Source organism: Colius striatus, chromosome 11, assembly GCF_028858725.1.
Source record: "Colius striatus isolate bColStr4 chromosome 11, bColStr4.1.hap1, whole genome shotgun sequence".
Lineage (NCBI taxonomy): Eukaryota > Metazoa > Chordata > Aves > Coliiformes > Coliidae > Colius > Colius striatus.
The window spans coordinates 25,925,175-25,947,886 of record NC_084769.1 but is presented as its reverse complement, the minus strand read 5'-3'; the positions used below and the strand labels follow the sequence as shown (position 1 = coordinate 25,947,886).

The following is a 22,712-nucleotide window of genomic DNA, read 5'->3' as shown; positions in this document are numbered from 1 at the left end:
CTGTTGCAAAATTAAGTGTCACAAAATTAATTATTAGATATTGAAACTCCTAAAGTACCAAAACAATGTTGGCAGTAGTACTAGTAATACACAGTTTTCTTTCTTGTTATTTGTTGTTTTCTCTTCTTGCAATAGAACTGTGTAATACTTATAATGACTATATTTAATCTTTCTTTCAGGGCATAAACAAGAAATATAAGAATTAATTGCCTTTCTGAAACACTGTAACTTCTAACTGAAATATAACTTAACTTTTACTTGCAGAGGGAGACCCTTATTTCACTGGAAAGCTGCAGGATTACACTGCTGTAGAGAAAGATGAAGTAATTTTACAATGTGAAATCAGCAAAGCAGATGCCCCAGTGAAATGGATGAAGGATGGCAAACCAATTACTCCATCAAAGAATGTTGTTATTAAGGTGGATGGTAAAAAGAGAATCCTTATCCTCAAGAAAGCTTTGAAGAAAGACATTGGACAGTATACTTGTGACTGCGGTACTGATCAGACCTCTGGGAAACTCGATATTGAAGGTATCATTATTTTACTGGGCTGCTCTGTAGAAAAGGTCTTTTGGGTTCCATTGGAGACTCAAGGAATCAATGTCGGGTGTTTTTTTTCCCCTCCAGACCGGGATATTGAGATTATACGTCCACTACACAGTGTGGAGGTGATTGAGACAGAGACTGCTCATTTTGATATCGAAATCTCTGAGGAGGGTGTCCATGGCAATTGGAAGCTAAAAGGAGAACCACTGACTGAATCATCTGTAAGCAAATATTTCAGGGGTTTTTTTAGGTGCATCTCAACAATTTGTAGGGAGGTAGGACATGAGGGAGAATGAAGTGGTGGCAGAAACTAAGTAAAATTTCTTTCTAATTTCAATAAGGGTCACTATAGAAAAAATACTGTTTTTTAAGTGAATATCTTCTAAAATGTAACAAAAACCTAATCCAAAATATTACATTAAAATTATTCAAGCACATTCTGTATTGCTAGCTCCTAACAGTCATGTATCCAGCATGCAAAGACCTTGTGGAATTCACTTAGACATAATGGAAGTTATAAAGTCTAGAAGGATCTGGAAAGTTAAGAAACAATACAACCATGACTGGCAATAATTTGACAGCTCTTTGATGTAACAATACCAATGTGGATAATACATAAAGATCAGAAGTTCTATGAAAATCAGTGCCTGGATAAGAAAAAGACCCTTCTCAAGGAAAGGTCACAGAACAAGTTTAATAACTTCTAGTTCCCTTAGGCTTCCAAATGGTATAGATATGGATATATCAGCTAATCAATCTGTGCATACCATTTACCAGCAGGAATGTATTGCCTCTTGGCCTTTCCTTCAAAGAGGAAGCAGAGTCTATTAGGAAGAGACTTTGAAAGAAAAGATCTATGAATAAGGTTTACAAGGTATATTGTAGATGGCAGTAGGTCCAAGTGTTTTGAGTGGAAGAGGAGGTAACAGATGCATAATATGAGGAGAAGCAGGGGCTCTTGTGATGAGTACAAAAAAGGTGCTAAAAAAATTATTTCACTTCTCTTTCTGCAGGAATGTGAAATCAAGGAGGAAGGCAGAAAGCACTTCCTTACACTCTACAATGTACAGTTAGATCAAGCTGGTGGAGTAGATTTCCAGGCAGCAAATGCCAAATCCAGTGCTCACCTTCGAGTGAAACGTAAGTGTCTTTTAAAATGAAATTCACGAATTAAGTGAAAACAAGACAGGTGGAAAAATCTCTATGAGGCATTGAACCCACAGCAATGCTTTCCAGAATAGTAAGTCAAAGATTAATTACACAAGCTACCTTAATATTTTAGTTAAGGAACGTTCTATACGTTTTTTAACCTAATATATGCTTTATTCATAGAAAAGTAAAAGTAAAGAGATGGCCTTGAAGTCTTCTTCATGGTCCGGCATGCTATGATGTTATGAAATCAAAATATTACAAGCAAAGGCTTTACTGCATTAAATTATCATGCTAACCTGAGAGGATGGGATCAGAGAGATATCTGAGGGTAGGGTTAAAAGCTTGATGGACAGGGACAGACCACACAGTTAAAGACCACTTGTTTCCTACTCCAATCCTAGCCCTTGCTATTTTGGAAAACACATACCTTATCTAGCAAGAGGCATGCAAGGCTTGGCAGGGAGACAGATGCATGGCAACTTTCCTGCTGACCTTGTTCAATTTAAAGAAACACGCTCTGCAAATAGGAAAATTTAGGTGACCAGCCCTCCCCCTAAAAACCCAGAGTGGCCTCTTCTATTTAGGGAATTTAAAGAGCAGCATTGCGATGTCTGTCTCTCTTGAGGGAAGCCACCATGGAGATTAGTACGTAGAGGCAGAACCTCTCTCTTGGGTAGAAGTGACTTAATCTGAAAATTATGTCTTCTTCTTACCAAGCTCGAGTAATTGGTTTGCTGAGACCCCTCAAGGATGTAACAGTGACAGCTGGGGAGTCGGCAACCTTTGACTGTGAACTCTCTTATGAGGGAATCCCAGTAGAGTGGTTCCTGAAAGGAAACAAACTGGAGTCCAGCGATAAGGTAAAGAAACTAAACTTTGTGTTTCCTTCTCCTTTTCTTTCAACTCTCTTTCCCTTCATTTCTCATTTACTGTCTGCTAGTAGAAGTTCTAAGGCACAGTAATACACTAGTGCTGCTGCTGTGCCAAATGGTAAATCCTCACTAAATCAGGTACGATATTTTTTCCCCCAGAAATTCCAATAGTCTGGAATACTACTATTATTTGTCATACAAAGGGAAACTAAGGTTCCAAAATATCAGTTATTAAAACTGTGATTTTGTACCTGATTGTGTTGGAGACTGAGACACAAGGATATTGAATGATTTTTGCACAAGTTAATTGTAGTTACAGTGAGAGGGTTTTGAAAAGTACTATCAGGAAACACTTTTTTTCTCCTGAATGCAGAGTTGATGAGTTGCAGTCCAAGTCTGCATATAAGGGGATTAAGCGGATTCAAATTCCATTTCAGGCATTTGTTCTGGCTCTCCAGATAACTTTCTGGGCAGATTTGCTTGTCAAGCACTTCTCACTAGCTATTTTTAACCCTTCATCAAGTGCTGACTCTTAACTCTGAGATCGGAGCAGCCTGGAATGCAGTTGGTTTGATATTTAAAGTTAACGATATGGGAAATATATAAAGAAACACATTAAGAATCAAAATATAAATGGATAGCGCTGGTTTTGACTTCTTTTTCATGTGCTAGAGCTGAGAAAAATAACGCAAAATGAAAACACAAATTGGAAACCTCAGAAGTAGCAGAATTTCAAAGCACAATGTGACCTTGCAGAGTTTCAGAACTTGTAATAATGCTGCTAACAATACTTTGTACAATTTTTTAAAATCTTTTAAATACATTTTAGCATATTATTTTCAGTCTTTACTAGATATTTCTGAACTTCACCAAATTTGTCTAAGTATAAACTGTTTGATTAAAAAAAGAATCGAGAAATACAAAATTTAAAAGCAATCATGGCAATAGATAATTCTGTTACAGTACTTAAGGACAGATAAACAAAATCAAAACTCAGCAGATGAGACATTATAAATCAAGGCAATCACTTCTGAGTCTAGGAACTAAAAAAGTGGAAAGCTACTGCCCGGAAAAAAATATTTTATGTTCAATATTCTGTATAATGGAACATTATTTTGTTCTTACCTGAGCTATAACTTTAATTACATGAAAATTAAAAAATTCACACTTTCATTCAGTTTACAAATACAGTCAAAATTGGCATTTGACTTCAGTTGAAACTTTAGCAAGAAGAAATTCAGAGTAAGCCATATATTTACTTGATGCATGACTTTCTATCCATTTAAATAGCCTCTTGAAAACACTTTTACGACTGTCCTCAAGAATCAGTCTAATTGTACAAATGTTTCTTTTCATCTGTTTTTAATCCAAGCTATTATTTCACCTGTGAGGCTGGCATTTAGCTGTACATTTATAACTTATATTGAAGTAATTTTTTATTTTTTTTACCTTTACTGTTTACCTTGGTCAAATACATAGTTGGCTTCATCTCAATTTCTTTCAGATTCTTTCTGCTATTCACTAGAGCTAGTTTTCAGGGACACAATGACCATTTGAGAGGAAAGACAGCCTCTTAGTTCCTTCCTTCTCTCTGAAAGGAAGGACTGTATTCTCAAAAGAAACTTAGTCTTTTATGCTTTTTCCTTAGCAGAAATTTGCTTTTCCCCTGTATTTTTTTTAAACTTGTATCTACTACTTGATCATGTACTTCTCAGAAAATAAATAAATAGAATTCGTCAAGAGCTATGTTAAAATTTACAGCATGAATGAATAGCAGCCTTCTTAATGGCTACAGCACAGGATTTTATCTTTGAATACTCCAGGTCCTCTCCTAGAGAAAAGGAATGTCTGTGTACAAGTAGCCCAGTCCAAACTCCTGATTAAAAGTAGTTTCAACAATAGATCAACATGGAAATGCTTTTCTTAGGCAGACTTTTTAACCAAAATTTAATAATAGAAAGTCAAATGGGCATTTGCAAATGAGTATATGAGGGGAGTGTCAAACCTCTTTATATCTCTCTCAACATTTTTACTTAAGATGTAGCCAGGAGTGATACTAACTTTTCTGCAAAAATTTACTTATTTTGTTATTTTTGGTACCTGTTCAAAATAAACATGATCTCAAGTCAGCCTCATCTTGAACTCTGATAGTCTTTGAGTAGGCTCAGGTTTTTTAACACATGGACACAAATACCTGACAACATGGTGAAACAAAATCACAGTTTCTTGTAAGTGAAAGGACAAAACAGAAATTATTCTCAAAATCCTCAAAGCATTTGTATCTTGAGTGATATCTAGTATATAGAAAAAGAAAGTGCCTAAATTTCTTATAAAAGTAAATAACCATACTCCACAGATAAAAAATATAGCAATAGTATTTCAATAAATAAATCTTAAATATTTGTTGTAGATTCTTACAAAGGGATTTTTATGTATTTTATAAGGTGGTGACACGTGCTGAAGGGAGAGTTCACACACTTATTCTTAGAGACGTCAAATTAACAGATGCGGGAGAAGTATCACTGACAGCAAAAGACTTCAGAACTCAAGCAAATCTTTTTGTGAAAGGTAAGTCAGTCATTTTAATAACACCATAGCCAATGTTAATGATCCATTCATGATTCACCCTGAAATAGCATATTAACATATACCATATATCAAATTAGTAGGATTGCACATACAATATTGAATTGGTAGATAACTTTCTTAGTGAAAAAAGCTATTTACTTAAAATTTTTATCCTTCTCAGAAGAGTTGAGAAAAGGGGGCATTACTGGAAATGTTTCAGGCATGGGAGATGAGTCAGCTCACTAGGATTTCCAGAAATTCCTTGCACACCTGAATATTCAATTGTCCTCAAGACAATCTGCAGATACCAGCCTTTATGGGTCGTGATGGCTTTTTTTTCTGTTATTTGATGTAATGGTTTAAGCCCAGCTAGTAACAAAACACCTTGATGTTACTCACTCACTCCCTGTCCCCTGCTTCCCTCACTCCCTTGCTCTAATCCCTCCCTTCCCCCCACAGTGGAATGGGGAAGAGGAAAGATAACCAAAGACCTCATGGAAATCCACAAGAAGAGAGAAGGTTTACTCACCAGTTATGGTCCCAGAGTAAACAGACAGGACTACTTGACTTGGGAAATAAACGAAAATCAATTTAATCACACAACAACCAAAAGCAAAACAAACAGAAGACAAAATAGAGTAGAATGATGAGAAAAATGTAACCATCCCTTTAAGACCACCTTCCTCCCACTCCTCCCCTTTTCCCAGGCTCAGCTACCCCCTCCAATTTCTCTACATCCTTCACTGCATCTGGGTGTAGGGGACAGGGAATGAAGGTTGCAGTCAGTCCCTCAGAAACTCTCTCTGCCGCTCCTTCCTCAGATGGGAGGACTCCTCACACTCTTCCTCTGCTCCAACGTGGGTCCCTCCCATGAGACACAGTCTTTAACAAAACTCTTCATTATGAGTTCCTTCCAAAGGCTGCAGCTCCTCACAAACTCCTCCAGGGCAGGACTTCTCAGTGGCAGCAGAACTATAGGCACATTCGGCTGCAATGCCACTTCCCTACAGACTCATAGTCCCTCCAGATACAGTCATCTCTCTGGTGTGGAGTCCTCTATGAGCTGCTGGCAGATCTCAGCTCCACCATTACCTTGCATGTGTTGCAGGGAGACAGCTGCTGTCTCATCATGGGATGCAGTGGGGGAGGGAGGTTCTGCTTCAGCACACATCCTCTCCTTCATTGCTGACTTCAGGGTCTATATGGTCACTTCCCTCTCATCCAACTCCTTACACCTCCTCCTCCCACCAATGGAGATTTTTTTCCCTTCTTAAATAGTGATCACAGAGGCCCTTGATTGGCCCAGCTTTGGCCAGAGGTTCATCCAACGAAGAGCTGGGGGAAGTTTTGAGCAACTTACGGAAGCCATCACTCCAATCTCTCCCTTGTTACCAGAAAAAATGCTTCCCACAAACCAAATATATTTGGAGTATCTAAGAAATCTATGAGAGCACAACTACAGCATCAGTCAAGTGACATAATATTGTTCGAATTGCACTGCTTGCAAGCTGTATATGGCAAAGAAGTAAAAAAATCTGCACACACTTCTAAGTAATTAGTAGTTCAAGGAAAAGTAAAAAGTAGACTTCCTTAATTTCAGAGTATAACTTCAGAATCACTGAGATCACATAATTATAGTTCAGCTAAAGAAACTGAGTTACAAGACTCTGTGATTATTTTTGAGTAAAAACCCCATGGGCAAGGACATCATGATGTCTAATCTTATACTAGAGTGAAAATGAGGAAATTAGCTGAATTAACTAAACATTCCTGGGTATTACAAATAAAAAAAATTTAAAACCTCAGACCTTCAGCAAAAGTGTCTAAGAGCCTTTGGATTAATCAGTCAAGGAAAATTACTAAACCGTGTGGGACAATTCTGTACTAGCAGCAGGCTGACTGTAAGTTGGATCTTTTCTGTCAAAAACCTATCTTTTTTTTTTTAGAACCCCCAGTTGAATTTACTAAACCACTTGAGGACCAGACTGTTGAAGAGGAGGCCACTGCAATTTTGGAATGTGAAGTTTCCAGGGAAAATGCAAAAGTTAAATGGTTCAAAAATGGAGAAGAAATTCACAAAACAAAGAAGTATGATGTCATTTCTGATGGCAGGGTCAGAAAACTTGTTATCCATGGCTGTACGCTGGATGATGCAAAAACGTATACCTGTGATGCTAAGGATTTTAAGACATCATGTTTTCTCAATGTAGAACGTGAGTCATATAAAACTTTTTACAAAATGTGAAAGTGTTATAAACACTATGTACTGGTGTCTGTGACTGACAATATCAGTGTCAGCAATTTATTCTTCTCTTCTGGAGACATTCCTTTACTGAAGATTTTCTTTTCTCTTATAGCTATTCGTGTTGAATTCCTGAAACCCCTAACCGACCTTGAAGTTAAAGAAAAATCCACTGCTCGATTTGAATGTGAAATTTCTCGTCCAAGTGTCAAGGTCAATAATAATAATACTTTTTCATCTGAGTAACTCCTTCAACTAGAGCTTTTTTAAAAATTAACATTTTTGTTATATTTTTTAAAAAGAACATAGAACTGAAATACTTTATAAGTATGTTAATATTAACAAGCATTTTGATTTATTCTGAAACAGGTGAAGTGGTTTAAGGATGGCATTGAAGTTAAAAAAGGCAAAAAGTATGACATAATTTCCAAAGGTGCAGAACGCATTCTTGTTATCAGTAAATGTGTCTTCGATGATGAAGCTGAATATGCCTGTGAAGCAAAAACAGCTCGAACTTCAGGTCTGCTTACTGTGATAGGTAAGTACAGTGTTTTAGAGTCTCATCTATAAGCAAGAAAAAATGTTTTTTTGATTAAAGGCTTCAATCATCTTTCAAAATTCTTGTTGCAGAGGAAGAGGCTGTTTTCACAAAAAATCTTCATGATCTTGAAGTAAATGAAAATGACACTGTAAGATTGATCTGTGAAGTTTCAAAGCCTAATGCCGAAGTTACTTGGTTTAAAGGAGATGAGGAGGTGCCTGATGGTGGTAGATTTGAACACATTTCTGATGGTCGAAAGAGAATTCTTCTCATACGCAATGCTCATCCTGAAGATGCTGGCAAATATACTTGCAAGCTCCCAAGCTCTAGTACAACAGGAAAACTTACTGTACATGGTAAGTCTGGTGACTTTGTTTCCAGGAAAAAAAACCACCACAACAAAAAACAGTAAGAATGCACAACTTATTTTATTCTCTTCGTAAATAAAAAATAAAATCGTATATATTTACAAAAAAATGTTTTCTTTCAGAACTTGCAGCAGAATTTCTTACCAGACCACAAAATCTTGAGGTGCTTGAAGGAGACAGTGCTGAATTTGTCTGTTCAGTATCCAAAGAAGCAATTAGTGTTCAGTGGTTGAGGGGTGACACAGTCCTGGAGCCTGGTGACAAGTACAACCTCATTTCAGATGGCAAAAAGAGAACACTTGTGGTTAAAGACTCTATTCTAGGAGATGCAGGAAAGTATACTGTCATGGTTGGTGAAGCTAAGGCTACAGCACGCTTAACAGTGATTGGTAAGCTATATTTTATAAATGTACAGGTGCATATTTTGTTGTATTCCTTACACTACCTGATGTCCTCTTTCTTTTATTTTCTCAATTTCAGAAAAACTTAAGATTATAACTCCCCTTAAAGACCAAGAAGTTAACGAGGGTCAAGAAATTATCTTCAACTGTGAAGTCAATAAAGAGGGTGCCAAAGAGAAGTGGTACAAAAATGATGAGGCAATATTTGATAGTACAAAATACATTATTGTCCAGAAGGATTTAGTTTATACTCTCAGAATCAGAGATGCACAATTGAAAGATCAAGCTACATATCATATCTCACTGTCAAACCAGAGAGGTGAACATGTCAAAAGCTCTGCTGCCTTAACTGTATTAGGTAAATAGCTTACATTGTATTAAATTTGTTTCATCATCTTATATTCAATTTCACATCTGGATCATGAGGATGTAAATAAATCATTTTGGCTTTTATATCTTAACAGAGGAGGACCTCAGAATTGTTGAGCCCCTTGAAGATATTGAGACTATGGAAAAGAAAACTGTCACATTCTGGTGCAAAGTAAATCGCCTTAATGCAACCCTCAAATGGACAAAGAATGGTGAAGAGATCACATTTGACAGGCGCATTTTGTACAAAATTGATAAATACAAACACTCGCTCATCATTAAAGACTGTGGGTTTATAGATGAAGGTGAATACACTGTTACTGCTGGACAAGATAAATCTGTTGCAGAGCTTCTCATAACAGAAGCCCCAGCAGACTTCATTGAACATCTCCGGGACCAGACTGTTACTGAATTTGATGATGCTATCTTTACGTGCCAGCTTTCCAAAGAGAAAGCCAGTGTAAGATGGTACAGAAATGGAAGAGAAATCAGAGAAGGCAAAAAGTATGTGCATTTTATTATGCTTGTTAATATGTTAAACATGCTTGCTTCACTTTGTTGCTTTGTCTGGAAACTAAAATAATGCTTACTTTTCTCCCCCATAAAGATATCAGTTTGAAAAGGATGGGAATCTGCATAGATTAATCATAAAAGACTGTAGACTGAACGATGAGTGTGAATATTCCTGTGGAGTAGATGACAGGAAGTCTAGGGCAAGACTTTTTGTTGAAGGTATGTGTAAAATTGAATAGAATTAATTTCTTAGTTATTTAGTAATACTAGAAACAATGCACAAATAAGACCAAATGGTTTGAAATTTATTTCAGAAATCCCTGTTGAGATCATCCGACCACCACAAGATATTTATGAAGCTCCTGGTACAGATGTCATCTTCATGGCTGAATTGAACAAAGATGGTGTGGAGGTCAAGTGGTTGAGAAACAACATGATTATTGTCCAAGGTGACAAACATCAGATGATGAGTGAAGGAAAAGTTCACAGGCTGCAGGTGTGCGATATAAAGCCCCGTGACCAAGGGGAATACAGATTTATTGCAAAAGATAAGGAAGCTAGAGCTAAGCTTGAATTAGCTGGTAAGTTTCTTGCTTTGTGCTTCTTTCATAAAATCTTAGATGAGTGAATTAGCTATTTAACCACATTTATTTTTGTCCTTTCAAGGAGTTGAATAAAAATGAATATATAATCAGGCTGAGACAAGTGCAAGTCTCTTAGATATTATTAATTATAATTTAGGCAATAAACATTTTCTATTATACTATACTGATCCAACTAAGAAAAATATAGGTCAGTATCTGTAACAAAAAGAATGAATTGAGTTTGAAGAAGCCAGAACATTCTTAAGTCACCGCAGATATTATTTGACCTACTCATTTCAGTCACCTAAGACATTCAACACCTCATTTGTCTGTTTTACAGAATCAGACCAATAAAAATGTATCAACTTAATGCTTAAAATGCAACTTCTTCTTCCCTGATTTTATAGGAGGACACAATACATATCAATCAGCTCTCTGGAGCAATCCAATGGGTATATGAAGAATTTGCTTCGAATTTGCACAACAGCCCTTTTTACTTTTCTGTGTTAAGCTTCTTTGCTGACTATACAAATTTATAATTTTTTATATATATATGTGAGAATTTATTTGTCATATTGATCTTCCTTAGCTGCACCTAGAATCAAGACTGGTGATCAAAATCTTGTAGTTGATGTTGGGAAGCCTTTAACTATGACTGTTCCATATGATGCCTACCCAAAGGCAGAAGCTGAATGGTTGAAAGGGGAGGAAAGTCTGCCCACAACAACTGTTGATATAACAGCTGACTGCACTACCTTCAAAATTTATGAAGCAAAGACATCAGATAAGGGAAGGTACAAAGTTATACTTCGAAACAAACATGGTCAGGCAGAAGCATTCATCAATGTAGAGGTCATTGGTAAGTACTCTCATTATTAAAGCTTTGCTTACATTTATTTAAACCAAAGAAAAAAGAAAATGTGAGGTGCCCTAAAATATTGTCTTATCTTTGTTTAGATGTTCCAGGTCCAGTCAGAAACTTGGAAGTCACTGAAACTTACGACGGTGAAGTTGGCCTTGCCTGGCAAGAACCAGAAAGTGATGGTGGAAGTAAAATAATAGGCTATGTCATTGAAAGACGTGATGTCAAGCGTAAAACCTGGATTATGGTCACTGATCGTGCTGAAAATTGTGAATACACTGTTACTGGCCTTCAAAAAGGAGGTGTTGAATACCTATTCCGTGTTAGTGCACGAAACAGAGTGGGCACTGGTGAGCCAGTGGAAACAGATAGACCTGTGGAAGCTAAGAGCAAATTTGGTGAGCAGAGATTATGAAAAACTCAGTGTTTGATGGCAGTGTAAGAAAAGCAGTACAGACTTTAATGATGGGTAAAAAACACATACTTTTTTCTTTTTCTCCCTAAAATTAAATGCAGAAGTTCCTGGACCTCCTCAAAATGTAGAAGTTACTGATGTGAACAGGTTTGGAGCTACACTTACCTGGGAACCACCTGAATATGATGGAGGAACTCCAATTATTGGCTATGTTATTGAATTGAGAAACAAAGGTTCCATCAAATGGGAGCCAACTATGACCACCGCAGCTGATGAACTGTCAGCTATCCTGACTGATGTTGTGGAAAATGAAGAATATTTCTTCAGAGTAAGAGCTCAAAACATGGTTGGAGTTGGCAAACCAAGTCCTGCTACACGTGCAGTAAAAATTATGGACCCAATTGGTAAGTATGCAAGCATGTTTGTGTTTGTATTAGGAGAAAGGGACATTTTGGCTGTCTATGTACTGTGTGTGTCAGGAGGTTGGACATCACTATTTTCTGTTGTATTGAGTATATTTGTCTGTAGGTATCAGACAAAAGCTGGAACACAAAAAGTTCCATTTAAACGTAAGGAAAAAACATTTCACTGTGAGAGTGACATAGCACTGGAACAGACTGACCAGGGCAGCTCTGAAATCTCCTTCTCTGAAGGTTTTGGGAACTGCCTGGATATGTTCCTGTGTGACCTGATCTAGGTGAACCTGCTTTGGCATGGGGGATTGGACTAGATGATCTCTAAAGGTCCCTTCCAACCCCTACCATTCTGGGATTCTGTGTGCAAGAAAGTTCAATTGAGAAACATATGTGTGGCAAATACCAATTGCAGTCAGATTTTTCTTACTTTTCTCCTTCAAAAATATCAAGAGTACATTCCTACCATTTGGTTCAGTAAGAACTCCATATATTTTTGCTGTGAAATTAGGACCCAATCTCAATTTTTAAAAAAAATTATTTAGAAAAAAACTATGAAAAGGCTTTTAAAAGAGTACTTTAAAGTGTAGACAGCTGATATGAAGAACAATACTCCCTGATCATTTGTGAAAATGTATTTCTCTCAAACTCTTTTCAGAGAGACCAAGTCCTCCCATTAACCTTGATCATTCAGATCAAACTAAGACATCAGTGCAACTCACTTGGGAACCTCCTCTGAATGATGGAGGAAGTCCAGTCTTAGGCTATATTGTTGAAAGGAAAGAAGAAGGAACAGATAAGTGGATTCGCTGCAACCCAAAACTAGTACCCGCTCTTACTTTTAAGGTAAGATGTTCTGTTCATCAACAAAATACTCAAAATGTGTGAATCATCCTTAATATTACTTCTAATATTATATTTAAATATAATAATATTTATAAATTTATAGATAAATTTATAACATAATATTTGTGATGTTATAATAAATAAATGTTATAATATTAAATATATCTATTTAATAAATTATTATTTATGCTTTTTAGGTAACTGGATTGAAACCAGGATCCAGTTATTACTACAGAGTGTCAGCAGAAAATGCAGCTGGTGTGTCTGACCCAGCAGAGGCTATTGGGCCATTAACTGCAGATGATACATTCGGTAAGCCATGTGCTATTTGTTAATGATAATCCAAATAAGATACACAGTTGAAGTACATCTTGGGGATAATATGTATACTTTTCACCAGATAACTGTGATGGCAACCATTATAAAGAGCCCTAAAACTTTGGGACTCTGAGCTATTTCTCCTCCATTAAGAATTTTGCAGATAATTATCTATACTATTAGGTACCTATTAGCTTGCTTAAGAGCGAGGCATGGCCTTTTGCCTCCTGACCTAGCTTTGTGGAAGGTGGGAGGAAACAAAAGGAGACAAAGGCACAGAAAACCTAAAAAAACCCAAAAAATTAAAACAACACAAAGATTTTATATTAAACAGCAAGTTAGATCTCCCACTTAATACTACCAAGCTGTCTTATCATCTCATATACTTCTAAAAAATGTTTAGCCAGAAGTAGGGAATGATAAGCTATAACTAGGCCTAGACAATTCCAGCCTGCAGTCTGAGATACAGTCAGAACCAGCCTCTTAACACAGCGACCATTAGACGTATTCAGAACATCTGAAAATATTTCATCAAATATATTTTCTGCTTTTTTCAGTTGAACCTACAATGGACCTAAGTGCATTTAAAGATGGGCTGGAAGTTATTGTTCCAGAGCCAATCAAGATCCGTGTTCCTATCACTGGCTACCCTGTGCCAACTGCCATATGGTCTTTTGGGGAGCAAGTCTTAGAAGAGGGAGACCGTGTAACAATCAAGACTACTGCATTGTTTGCAGAACTTGTAATTACTCCAAGTGAACGTCCAGACAAGGGAATTTATTCCTTAACATTAGAAAACCCTGTGTCATCTGTATCAGGAGAAATTGATGTTAATGTCATTGGTAAGCTGACATATATATATTTTAGCAAGAAGGTTCCATATTTGTCTTGCTAAAATCTAATTAGGTTAATGATGTGGATCCACCACACAACTCATAGTAAACTAAGTATATTAAAATATAACAAAAAACTAAAAACCCACTCTCCAAAAAGACTACTTTTCTGGTTTTCAATATCCAACTTTACTCTTTAATAAGGAATGGTTTTGAAGAGTAAGTCTTCTGGGAAATACATTACGTGGAGATTATCTGTCAAACTCCAGTTACAAAATAATTCATAAAATGTCTTTGATTTCTAGATCGTCCAAGTGCACCAAGAGAACTTAAAGTTTTAGACATAATCAAGAATACAGTGCAACTGTCATGGGAGCCTCCAGAAGATGATGGTGGAAGTCCAGTTACTGGCTATATAATTGAAAAACGTGAAGTAAGCCGGAAAACATGGAGCAAAGTAGGTTCCTTCTTTTTCATTTCAATTTCTGATTGCTATATTGTTTCCACATGTACTACCAAATTTTGTGTCTTCCTTTGGTAATTGGTCTTTGGAAATAAATTTTACAAACACATTGGACCCTTCTTTCTCTTTAGGTTATGGATCATGTTGTTGACCAAGAGTTCACTGTACCTGACCTCATCCAAGGAAAAGAATATTTATTAAGAGTTTCTGCATGCAACAAATGTGGCCCAGGAGAACCAGCATACATTGATGAACCTGTAAATATGTCAGCACCAGCAAGTGAGTCAACTTTCACATTTTTGCAGATTTTCTTTTTCTGAAATCTTGTTGATTTTCTTCAAAATAAGATGTAAAAAGAATACCATTCTTCAACTGATTTCTAAGACCTAAATGTTTTCAACTTTTAATAGCGGTGCCTGATCCACCAGAGAATGTTAAATGGAGAAATCCAACATCAAAAGGAATCTTCCTAACATGGGACCCTCCCAAATATGATGGTGGTGCCCGCATTAAGGGTTATCTGGTAGAAAAATCCCAACGTGGCACAGACAAATGGGAAATATGTGGGGAGCCTGTTATTGAGACAAAGTAAGTAAATCAACATCAGAAAGTCTATCTTTTCCACTAACTACGCCCTCCCCACAACTTTAAATATGATTTTTTTATTTTATTTTATTTTAACAAACAGAATGGAAGTAACAAAACTCAAAGAAGGAGAGTGGTATGCATATCGAGTTAAGGCTTTGAACAGAATAGGGGCTAGCAAGCCAAGTAAACCAACAGATGATATTCAGGCCATTGATGCAAAAGGTAATTGGATCACTGAATTGGAATAGCTGCATTTTTACAATATTTTTACTAGTCTCTGAAATCTGTTTCTATAATAACATTTTTATTCTCTCCTAAATCAGAGGCTCCAGAAATTTTCTTAGACGTGAAACTTCTTGCTGGACTGACTGTGAAAGCTGGAACTAAAATTGAGCTGCCAGCTAAAGTAACTGGAAAGCCTGAACCCCAGATTACTTGGACCAAGGCTGACAAAATTTTGAGACCTGATGACAGAATCACCATTGAAACAAAACCTAACCATTCTACAGTCACTATTACAGACAGCAAGAGGAGTGACAGTGGAACCTATATTATAGAGGCTGTAAATTCTAGTGGACGTGCTACTGCTGTTGTTGAAGTCAATGTTCTTGGTATGCATGTATTTTACTAAAAGTCATTAGTAATGTACTGAACCACCTAAGCAGAAGACTAACATTCTCATCTTGTCCTCTACAGATAAACCTGGTCCACCAGCTGCATTTGATGTATCAGAAATCACTAATGAATCCTGCCTTCTGACATGGAATCCTCCACGAGATGATGGAGGTTCTAAAATTACCAACTATGTCCTTGAGAAAAGAGCTACAGACAGTGAAATATGGCACAAGTTGTCATCAACTATTAAGGATACAAAATTCAGAGCTACCAATTTGACTCCTCATAAAGAATATGTGTTCCGAGTCAGTGCCGAGAACAAGTATGGTATAGGAGAGCCGGCACAATGTAACCCCATCATTGCAAAATATTCATTCGGTTAGTTAATTAAATTAATGTCATCTGTTTTCAATATTTTAACAGGGGAAACAAACATATCTGTGATTATTTTGCTTTGTTTTTTTTTTTTAAATATATTCATTTATACAGATCCACCAGGCCCTCCAACAGGTCTGAAGCCTACAGAGGTCACTAAAGACTCAGTCACTTTAACATGGAATGAACCAGATGAAGATGGTGGAAGCCCTATAACTGGCTACTGGGTTGAAAGATATGATCCTGAGCAGGACAAATGGATAAAATGCAACAAAATGCCAGTGAAAGATACAACATTCAAGTAAGATAATAGTCAGTCTGAAATAGGTCACAGAGATATAAAAATGTAACAGTAGCCTTTGAACAAGTTTTACAACATGCTTACTCTTCTTTCCCTTGCTTCTATAACATCTAGTGATGTACTTATTTTGATAATTAGTTTTAAAGAAGAATGTCTTAACAGAAAAGTGAATTATCTCTTTTAATTTTTATTTACAGAGTTAAAGGTCTTACAAATAAGAAAAAATATAAGTTCCGTGTCTTAGCAGAGAATCTTGCAGGACCTGGAAAACCAAGCAAGGAGACAGAGCCAATCTTAGTGAAAGACCCGATTGGTATGATAAGCACATTTCTAATAGTTTAAGTTAACAACAATTTTAAAAAAAAATTGTTTTCAATCACATAATTAATACCGGACTCCTGTCTAGATCCACCATGGCCTCCTGGAAAGCCAACTGTGAAAGATATTGGCAAGACCTCACTATTCCTGAACTGGACAAAGCCAGAACATGATGGAGGGGCAAAGATTGAATCTTATGTCATTGAACTATTAAAGACTGGAACAGATGAATGGGTGAGAGTGGCTGAAGGAGTTCCCACAACTGAACATTTCCTCAAAGGGCTTATGGAGACACAAGAATATTCATTCCGTGTAAGAGCTGTGAACAAGGCTGGAGAGAGTGAACCCAGTGAACCTAGTGACCCTGTGCTGTGCAAGGAGAGGCTCTGTAAGTATTATTTCAGAACATTCTGCTACTGCAAATACATAGTCTTTCTTTAAAAAAGCCTCATGTATGGCTGTCTTTGTAGGTACCAAGTGAACTCTTGGAAGGCTTATGAAAGGCTTATGAAATATTAAAATTGCCCTGCTTGAGATATGAAAATATAGGTTTAATGGTTTTGGTGTATCCCCTTTCTTACAAGGTCTTTGAAGAGAAATATACTAACCTGTTTTACCATCTTTTTCCATTTTACAGATCCTCCTTCACCCCCTCGGTGGCTTGAGGTTATTAATATTACTAAAAACACAGCAGATCTTAAATGGACAGTACCAGAAAAAGATGGGGGTTCCCCAATTACCAACTACATTGTTGAAAAGAGAGATGTAAGGCGAAAAGGCTGGCAGACAGTTGATACAACAGTGAAAGATACCAAGTACACAGTGAGCCCACTGACTGAAGGGTCATTATATGTGTTCCGTGTGGCTGCTGAAAATGCCATTGGACAGAGTGACTATTGTGAAATTGAAGATTCAGTGCTTGCTAAAGACACTTTCAGTAAGTTTCAGATTTGCTTAGTGAGTGATCAGTAGAAACAGCTCACATGTAAGGCTTTCCTATTTATCTAATGTGTACATTTTTTATTTTAGCAACCCCTGGGCCTCCGTATGCTCTTACAATAGTTGAAGTGACAAAAGGTCATGTTGATTTGAAATGGGAACCACCTAAGAATGATGGTGGCAGACCGATCCAAAGGTTAGGTTGTTTTAAGTTTGTGTAGTGTTTCCTGTAGATCTTTTTGTGAATTAAGACATTTCTGTCAAAATATGTACATTTTAAATTGATCTGTTTTATTTTAAAAAGAAGTGGATTGATGTAAAAGAGAAGCCATATATTCAAATCTATCAAGGGTTTGATTTTAGTATGTGGAAATTATACTAACATAAATAACATAACGTGTAAGAACAATGCATGTATATTAACATTCTCAAAGCATCTAATTAAATCAGTTTACATTGAACTATATATAAAATTAAAAAATAATTAATGAAACCATAGTTTCCAGTTCCTCCAAAGTTGTAGCCACTTGGATCCATCTACCAAGTAATATTGTTACCTTTTCCTTCTGCCTTAGTTTCTCATTCAAAATGCATACTCTCAGCAAAGATGAAGCATCATCTCCTTTCTGTTCATTCTGTTCTTTACTACAGTTTTCAGACAGACTGGCTTATTCCTTTGGGTTGCTTCTAACTTGTTCTTTACTCGAGTTTCTAAAATACTGTCTCATTCCACAACTGTGGATTGAGGAAAAGTTTTGCCAATTACCCCTGAGCAAGGTTAAAACACAAACGAAGTTAGATGTTGATCATCAGATTGCCCAGTTTTATTAAGGGAAAGGAGAGGATAGAGTAAGAAAGATAGGAAAGGCAGAAAATAAGCAAGCAGTCAGGTAAAAAATATGAGAGATAGCCACCACTGTGGGTCCAGCGACATCCCATAGAGCCACATCCTCCATCATTCTAGGTGTCAGGAGAAAGTGAAAGAACAAGAGACCGAGTCTCAATTTGGTGAGACTTTTATAGGACTGTTTCATGGCTTTTCATTCCATCGTTCCACCTATCATCACTGCTAGAAAGCTGGTATCCTACACAACACCTTTACAGAGCTCATGTAGCAGGCGCATTTCATGTCTGGCTTCTGCTTAGGCATCAAGGGGCTCAAATGGGCCTGACCAGTTTACTCACTTCCTTTGCACTTGTTCCATGACATATCTCTGCACGTTTCTTTGGCTCTTTCGCAATCACACCCATCCTGTGACTACTTTTGCAATCACAAGACATCCTTTGCTTTCAACTTCTTTGTCTATCTTTGGTTGCCCATAGCACCAGCACACATCTCCTCACATGCACAGCCAAGAAGAAAATGCCATGGATAAGGTTTGAGACAAATGACAAAGTGCAACATGTCCTTCACAAATGTCTGTCCTCTGACATTCACCTTGAATGTCAGTTAGATTTTTTGTCATTATATTCTCACTTTTCCTCTCCTTCTGATTCACAGTAAGAAAAAACCAACAGAGATCTATCTGAAGCAACAGAAGTCTCTTAATTTGCATTATGTTCCCATAGCCTATCATGGGCAGAATTTAGGCAGCTGAGTAACTCAAAGATAGTATCTACCAATATTCCCATTGGACTAACCACTGAGATCCATCTAGAAAAGACACAATTACAGCTTAGAGGTTCTTTTACCTTTGCAGCTTTCTAAAACCTGAGAGAGAACACAGAGATTCAGGAACTGTTTTTCAGAGTTGGATCTGTCAGTAATGTCTGCCCTATTATATTCAAGACCTATCAGGACTAGATGACTGATGTGTGAAGTAAAGTTTGTTGTGTCTTGTCACCCATGACTCTCTCCTTTTCCATTAGCAAAACTTTTTTATCTATTTTATTGAGCAAGAAGTCTGAAGTGTTCATATTTCAAGTGTCTGATGGCATTTTCCCCAATTTCTTCAGATACGTTATTGAAAAGAAAGAGAAACTAGCCACTCGCTGGGTAAAAGCTGGCAAGACAGCTGGTCCAGACTGCAATTACAGAGTGACTGATGTTATTGAAGGAACAGATGTACAGTTCCAGGTTCGTGCAGAAAATGAAGCTGGCTGTGGTCATCCCAGTGAGCCAACTGACCTCATTCATATTGAAGATCCAACAAGTAAGTTGTAGTGTAATATACAGCATATAGATTATGGAAGCAGTATAGAACTGATACTTTGTGAGAAAAGTAACACAATTATTTTCTATTTCTGCAGGCCCTCCTTCACCTCCTCAGGATTTACATGTCACAGATGCAGGTCGAAACCACATTTGTATTGCGTGGAAACCACCAGAGAAGAATGGGGGAAGCCCTATTATTGGATATAATGTTGAGATGTGTGAAGCAGGAACAGAAAAATGGATGCGAATAAACTCTCGTCCAATAAAAGATCTAAAATGCAAAGTGGAGGAAGGTGTTGTTCCAGACAAGGAATATGTGCTGAGAGTCAGAGCTGTCAATGCTGTTGGAGCTAGTGAGCCATCAGACATCTCGGAAAAAGTTGTTACCAAGGACCCAGATTGTAAGAACAGATTCTTTTTTTTTAAAAAAAAAAAAACCAACAAAAAACCCCCCAAAAAATATCTGCATAAGTGTAAAAAAAGAATAGTGTGGTAACTTTCTAGTAATATTGCATTTACTGTTACAGGTAATCCAACCATTGACCTAAAAACTCGTGACATTGTTGTTGTTAAAGGACAGAAATTAAGTATTCCAATACCCTTCAGAGCTGTTCCATCCCCAACTATAACATGGCACAAAGATGGAAAAGAGTTGAAAGCTGGTGACAGAACAACAATGAAGAGTGACTACACCTCTGCATTGCTTGAAGTCATAGACAGTGTTCATGCTGATGCTGGTGTTTATACTATCACATTGGAGAACAAGCTGGCATCTACAACTGGCTCAGTCAATGTCAAAGTCATAGGTAACTACTCTTCTGCTGTTCTAAGAAAGATATTTATCCTCACCTAAGCTTTGCAGCTGACAAAAGAAAGTACTAAAAAAATCCAATTTCTGCCATGTCAAGGAATCATTTAAACTCAGACACATGTAGATAGTCATAAAGATATTAGTGCTAAAAAAAATTTTAAAAAATTTAAAAACCTAAACCTTTACCCCAAAGTCTAACAAGTCAATGGCTTCTCAAAGACCAATAATTATAAATAATTAAAAATATTACAAATCCAATACAAATTGTGAACATTTTTCACCTTTTGCAATATAAATTGGTATATGATATGTAGCCAACATTTGTGCATGTCATTTTCTTTGTACAAAGCAAAGAGATGCAATTTATTTTCATATTTATAGGAATACAGTTTCTCATCTAATTAGTTAAGTAAATTTATTATTTTTATTTCAAACAGGTCCACCTGGACAGTGTAAAGACATTAAGGCAAGTGAAGTAACTAAGAATTCTTGCAAAGTATCCTGGGAGCCTCCAGACTTTGATGGTGGTACTCCTATACTTCATTATGTTCTGGAACGCAGAGAAGCTGGTCGGAGAACATATATCCCAGTCATGTCTGGGGAAAATAAGCTTTCATGGCAAGTCAAAGACCTAATCCCAAACTGCGAATATTACTTCCGTGTTAAAGCAGTCAATAAGATTGGAGGAGGTGAATATCTTGAACTAAGAAACCCGATCATTGCAGAAGATCCAAAACGTAAGGCTTTTTTTACTATTAAGTAATCTAAAAAACTGAATTTTTTAAAAATATCATACTTTCTTGTCTCATATGATCCCTCTTATACTACTTTTCCACAGAGCCTCCAGATCCTCCTATTGACCTTGAGGTCCATAATCCAACATCAAAATCAGTAACGCTTACATGGAAACCACCGCTGTTTGATGGTGGAAGCAAGATTATGGGATATATAATAGAGAAGCTTGAAAAGGGCAAGGAGAGATGGCAGAGATGCAATGACTATCTGGTACCCCTATTAACTTACACAGTGAAAGGTCTTGAGGAAGGAAAGGAATATCAGTTTCGTGTTCGTGCTGAAAATGCTGCTGGCATCAGTGAGCCTTCTCGGATTACTCCTTTCGTGAAAGCTGTGGATCCTATTGGTATGAGTTGCTCATTTGATTGTTTGTAGTTCTTGCCATACATCCCCAAACATATTGGAGGATTCTACTTTCCATTTATCATTCTGTGTTATTACAGAGGCTCCAAAAGTTTTTCTTGCTGCAAACCTACAGTCTGGTCTGGAGGTAAAGAGAGGTGATGAGATTATACTTGAGGCACATATTTCAGGGTCACCTTATCCATCTATCACTTGGCTGAGGAATAATGAAGTTGTCAGACCAGAGGAAATAAAAAAGAGAGTAACAACATATACAAGGAAAAAGAAGGGTGAAGAGGAAGAAGAGAAACCTTTCCACCTTTCACTGCCAGAACGTATGAGTATAGACAACCATAAAGAAGGAGAATCGGTGTTGTCAATTCGTGACTCCATCAGAGATGACCACGGCACTTTTACAATTAAAGTGGAAAATGATCATGGTGTTGCAAAAGCCTCATGTGAAGTCAATGTGTTAGGTACGTAACTGATGTACTCAAACAAATTTACTTGTTCAGAGTACTGCATAAGTGAATGAGATGAGTACTCATCACTTTTCTTGCTTTCCCAACAGATACACCCGGGCCTCCAGTTAACTTTGTATTTGAAGATGTGAGGAAAAATTCTGTTATTTGCAAGTGGGAGCCTCCCCTTGATGATGGTGGAAGTGAAATCCTAAACTATGTACTGGAAAAGAAAGACAATACAAAAGCTGAAATGGGTTGGGTCACTGTCAGTTCAACGCTCAGACATTGCAAATTCCATGTAATGAAACTGATTGAAGGAAAAGAATATCTCTTCCGTGTATTTGCTGAAAATAGAGTTGGATTAGGGCCACCATGTGTTTCAAAGCCAATGACAGCAAAAGACCCTTTCTGTAAGTTTTACTATTGAAATAAAACATTCTCTGAAAAATAGTTTAAACTACACAGACTCTTAGAATACTGAGCTTCATCTATATTAACGTTTCCCAAAAGAAACTTGAGAAATAAGAATGACAATGTGTCATAAAACTTTACACTTAAAACATTTAACATATGAATAGTGACATTATCTATGTTCAAAAGACTAATATTCTTATCAAAAGAGTTCTCTCTGCAAGTTTAATTAGTGATTGCAGAAAGTAGAAAAACCGTGAGTTAAAATTAATCATTTCTCATACATTAGATC

The 22,712-nt window shown here is 36.9% G+C and overlaps 1 protein-coding gene across 1 annotated transcript in view; it reads left to right on the top strand.

Annotated features, from left to right (window-relative positions):
* The window catches only part of TTN (titin), a 242,047-nt gene that overhangs the window by 144,326 nt on the left and 75,009 nt on the right, over nt 1–22,712 (top strand). The window contains exons 63-100 of the mRNA XM_062004522.1: nt 265–531; nt 628–767; nt 1,560–1,686; nt 2,416–2,558; nt 5,015–5,138; nt 7,085–7,351; nt 7,496–7,593; nt 7,750–7,918; nt 8,011–8,277; nt 8,412–8,678; nt 8,770–9,048; nt 9,155–9,563; nt 9,667–9,791; nt 9,887–10,153; nt 10,746–11,015; nt 11,114–11,416; nt 11,535–11,837; nt 12,505–12,692; nt 12,890–13,004; nt 13,568–13,852; nt 14,149–14,300; nt 14,438–14,585; nt 14,717–14,894; nt 14,995–15,116; nt 15,218–15,505; nt 15,591–15,887; nt 15,999–16,185; nt 16,383–16,498; nt 16,592–16,891; nt 17,141–17,440; nt 17,533–17,638; nt 19,399–19,595; nt 19,693–19,998; nt 20,125–20,403; nt 20,846–21,145; nt 21,247–21,549; nt 21,647–22,021; nt 22,117–22,419. Of these exons, the coding sequence (XP_061860506.1) occupies nt 265–531; nt 628–767; nt 1,560–1,686; nt 2,416–2,558; nt 5,015–5,138; nt 7,085–7,351; nt 7,496–7,593; nt 7,750–7,918; nt 8,011–8,277; nt 8,412–8,678; nt 8,770–9,048; nt 9,155–9,563; nt 9,667–9,791; nt 9,887–10,153; nt 10,746–11,015; nt 11,114–11,416; nt 11,535–11,837; nt 12,505–12,692; nt 12,890–13,004; nt 13,568–13,852; nt 14,149–14,300; nt 14,438–14,585; nt 14,717–14,894; nt 14,995–15,116; nt 15,218–15,505; nt 15,591–15,887; nt 15,999–16,185; nt 16,383–16,498; nt 16,592–16,891; nt 17,141–17,440; nt 17,533–17,638; nt 19,399–19,595; nt 19,693–19,998; nt 20,125–20,403; nt 20,846–21,145; nt 21,247–21,549; nt 21,647–22,021; nt 22,117–22,419 (8,670 nt within the window). The remainder of the gene's footprint in view (nt 1–264; nt 532–627; nt 768–1,559; nt 1,687–2,415; nt 2,559–5,014; nt 5,139–7,084; nt 7,352–7,495; nt 7,594–7,749; nt 7,919–8,010; nt 8,278–8,411; nt 8,679–8,769; nt 9,049–9,154; nt 9,564–9,666; nt 9,792–9,886; nt 10,154–10,745; nt 11,016–11,113; nt 11,417–11,534; nt 11,838–12,504; nt 12,693–12,889; nt 13,005–13,567; nt 13,853–14,148; nt 14,301–14,437; nt 14,586–14,716; nt 14,895–14,994; nt 15,117–15,217; nt 15,506–15,590; nt 15,888–15,998; nt 16,186–16,382; nt 16,499–16,591; nt 16,892–17,140; nt 17,441–17,532; nt 17,639–19,398; nt 19,596–19,692; nt 19,999–20,124; nt 20,404–20,845; nt 21,146–21,246; nt 21,550–21,646; nt 22,022–22,116; nt 22,420–22,712) is intronic.